General features: G+C 42.7%; 1 protein-coding gene across 1 annotated transcript; it reads right to left on the bottom strand.

The window, feature by feature from the left end:
* Positions 1-1410: 1410 nt before the first annotated feature.
* Positions 1411-2367, bottom strand: LOC127031327 (olfactory receptor 14C36-like). The gene has a single exon (XM_050918074.1). It carries the CDS (start codon positions 2344-2346, stop codon positions 1411-1413), a length of 936 nt encoding a protein of 311 aa, XP_050774031.1. The 5' UTR covers positions 2347-2367.
* Between the last annotated feature and the right edge of the window lie 1031 nt (positions 2368-3398).

Genomic DNA, 3398 nt, shown 5'->3' with positions numbered 1-3398 from the left:
CATGGACACTCACCCAGAGGAAGGCTGTACTCCAGCAGGACACAGGTCTCCTCAGAGGTACCCCAGGAAAGAGTGGGGAAAAGAGGTGTCACGACTGTAAAAAATGGGGTTGTAGCTCTCAGAATTGCCCCATCTATCCACGGATGGTGAGAGCAGTCCCAGAACAGCTGTCTGCGTCTCAGCCTTATGGAGTTAACTTTGTGACTGGTTCAGGCTCTTTGCACACTAAGGAAGATGTAGCTGCATCGTTATGCCCTATGCATTTTCCCCCTCTCAGAGCAATTGTATCAGGCTGTCTATAGATTGAGGCAGGTGTTGCATTGGTTAACTGAGGAGAGCCGACTCCATTCCATGAGTGATTGGCTCGTGCAAGACTCAGGGAGACATTGCTCTATTGATTACACTTGGCTTTTGTCTTGGGAAACATTTTCAAGCTTTCCTTCTCAACCACGAGGATTAGAAAATGGCTATAGTAGGAAATGGAAGCTGAGATTCTCTTGTAATGTCATGACTCCTGGAGCCGAAGCCTTGGACACTGGTTTATAGTCCTTAAACATTAATCAGGCCTTAAATGCTTTCCTAATACCACGTTTCCATATGCAGAGTTGCTTATGTTGGGATATTGTGTGAACTTGAACTGGCAAGGGACATAGTCTCTATAATAGTGTCTGGGTGAAGAGGCAGTTGCTGAGATGAGGAAGGAGAGGGGACGTGTGCAGAAGGCAATCTTTCTAATAACTTTAAAATAATTGTTTAAAAGGAACTCAGCTAGCCACACACTTACAGAAACTTGTTTTAAATTCTTCATCCCTAGGGAAAGGGAAACCTCTGGTCTTTCCGAAAACCCTTTCTAAGAGATTATGACATTGACAACGTGACTAAATGAAAGAATAATCTGATTCCTACATTTAATCAAACATATTCCACCCTGCAAATTCCTATCGCAAAAAGTCATCTGTAACAAAAGAAAAGTCAACCAAAGAATCAACAAAATGAAACAAGAAAAAAAAAACAATCAAGCAAACAAACAAACCAAACCTCTCAAACTCCACCTACAATTTCTACCCCCAGAAAGAAGAAAAGAAAGAGATTTCATGTTCACTAGTAACCTAGCTATGGCTGTTGATATTCTGTGCAACATGCTCAGATAGTATGGCAATGTTAGCAGTATAAATCCCAAAGAGAGATAGGTGTGTATGTACATTTATGGATAGATATCTAGATTCTGATCTTATTTACACTGGTGTAATTCTAAACTAACTCATTTAACTTCAAAGGAATTAGTCTGGATTTTATGATTCATAAACAGATTGCACCCTGTGTTCTCAAGGAGACAATTTTGTCATAAGTTGATTATATCCACGAAGAAGCTCAGAATGACATCTCAATCAAGTACTAATGATGGACATTTTAATTCTTGGTAATAAACCTCCAAACAATCAGTTTCTTTAATGCAGCTTTGATCTCCGTGTTTCTCATGCTGTAGATGATCGGATTCACCACTGGAGGCACCAGGGAATATAGAACACCCATCATGAGATTCACATTTGATGCTGAGCTGGAGGTGGGTTTCATGTACTCAAAGAAGCCAGTGCAAAGTAACAAACAGACCACAATGAGGTGAGGAAGGCAAGTGGAGAAGGCTTTACGCTGGCCCTGCTCAGAGGGGATTCTCAGCACTGCTTTGAAGATCTGAACATAAGACAGAATTATAAAGACAAAGCAGTTTAAACTTAAAAACACACCAAAGGCAAGAAGCCCAATTTCACTGAGATATGAGTCAGAACAGGCGAGCTTGAGTAGCTGGGGGATTTCACAGAAGAACTGGTGGATGACATTTGTCTGGCAGAAGGGTAACCTGAAAGTGTTCCCGGTGTGCAATGCAGAGTAGACAATACCAGTAATCCAGGCACTGGCTGCCATTTGGACACAAGCTCTCCTGTTCATTATGCTCTCGTAGTGCAGTGGTTGGCAGATGGCGACATATCTGTCATATGCCATGATGGTGAGTAAGGCAAGATCAGTTGAAGTGAAGATTACAAATAGAAACACTTGGGTGACACATCCGGGATAAGAAATTACCTTGGTGTGCATGAGGGAATTGACCATGGATTTGGGGATGGTGACAGAGATGGAGCCAAGGTCTAGGATGGATAGGTTCACGAGGAAGAAGTACATGGGGATGTGAAGATTGTGGTCAAGGGCAACAGCTGTGATGATGAGAAGATTTCCCATCAGGCCTACCAGGTAAATCATCAGGAACACCACAAAGTGAAAAATCTGCAGCTCCCGAATGTCAGAGAATTCCAGGAGAAGGAACTTGGACAAGGTGGTTTGGTTGGACATTTTCTATCACAGTTCATTGTGTGATGGCTGTGGAGGGAAAGACAAAGACAGTGGTGGGGATTACAGTAACAGCAGGAGTGGCCCTGATTCCCCGCAGCAATATCTCATATTGTGAATGTCAACAATGCACATCACTTATCACTGCTATTAACTAGGAATGAGTTATCACACACCTGAATTGGTGTGTCTTCCTTAAAGTCAATGGAGCTACATCAGTTTGCACCATCTAAATTTCTGGCTCAGGATGTGGCTTGATAAAATGCCATGTGAAGGATGGAGCAAAGCACAACCCAATGCAACATTCTAGCCAAGATGGATTCTCTCTTGCTACAAACAGCAGGCTGTGAACTTGGGCTTGAAACTAAAATGCCAAAACTGCCTGATATCCAATTTCCAGGAAAATATGACATAGACTCATTTAATATCCTTCATTAGAGCTCGTCTGTATTGATTCTACTGCAGCACCACATAGTTTACCTACTCCCTGCTTATGTATTCATTTATGACACAAAATCCCACTTCCATCTCTGTGTACCGATGAGAATTGCTCAGCTACCTCACTGCTGCATCGTTTACCTCTGTCATGTTATGTCTGTGCGAGTCTTTTGCCGTCAGGAGACTTGGGTTCCTGGCTCTGCCACTGACCTGCTGTGTGACTTTGGGCCAGTCACTTCCCTGTTCCTCTGTTTCCCCTCCATCCCATTCTCTGCCTTGCCCTCTGTGAAAAAAGGCTGTGCCTTGTTATGTGTATGTTCGGTGACCCATTTACAGCATTTGTGTTTAGTGGGCAGCTGTGTGGGACAGGATATGGCGCTAGAGCCAAATATCTAGGTTCTTTTTAATCCCATTGACATTTTCTATGTCCTCCGCACGGATAAGAGAGACAGGCTTTGGCTAGGGGCTTCAATTCTCTGTTCTTCATTTAAGGCACTAGTATGTTTAATACCGATGCTGTTTGCTGCCAACTTTGCTGCTTACTCAATTTTATTTGTCACCAAATATCCCATTGAAGTATAAAAAAAACACCACTGTAGTATAGTGACTGGGTTCAA

Source organism: Gopherus flavomarginatus, chromosome 11 (genome assembly GCF_025201925.1).
Source record: "Gopherus flavomarginatus isolate rGopFla2 chromosome 11, rGopFla2.mat.asm, whole genome shotgun sequence".
Taxonomy (NCBI): domain Eukaryota; kingdom Metazoa; phylum Chordata; order Testudines; family Testudinidae; genus Gopherus; species Gopherus flavomarginatus.
The sequence above is the reverse complement of the archived record's forward strand: the minus strand, read 5'-3'. Positions and strand labels throughout refer to the sequence as shown.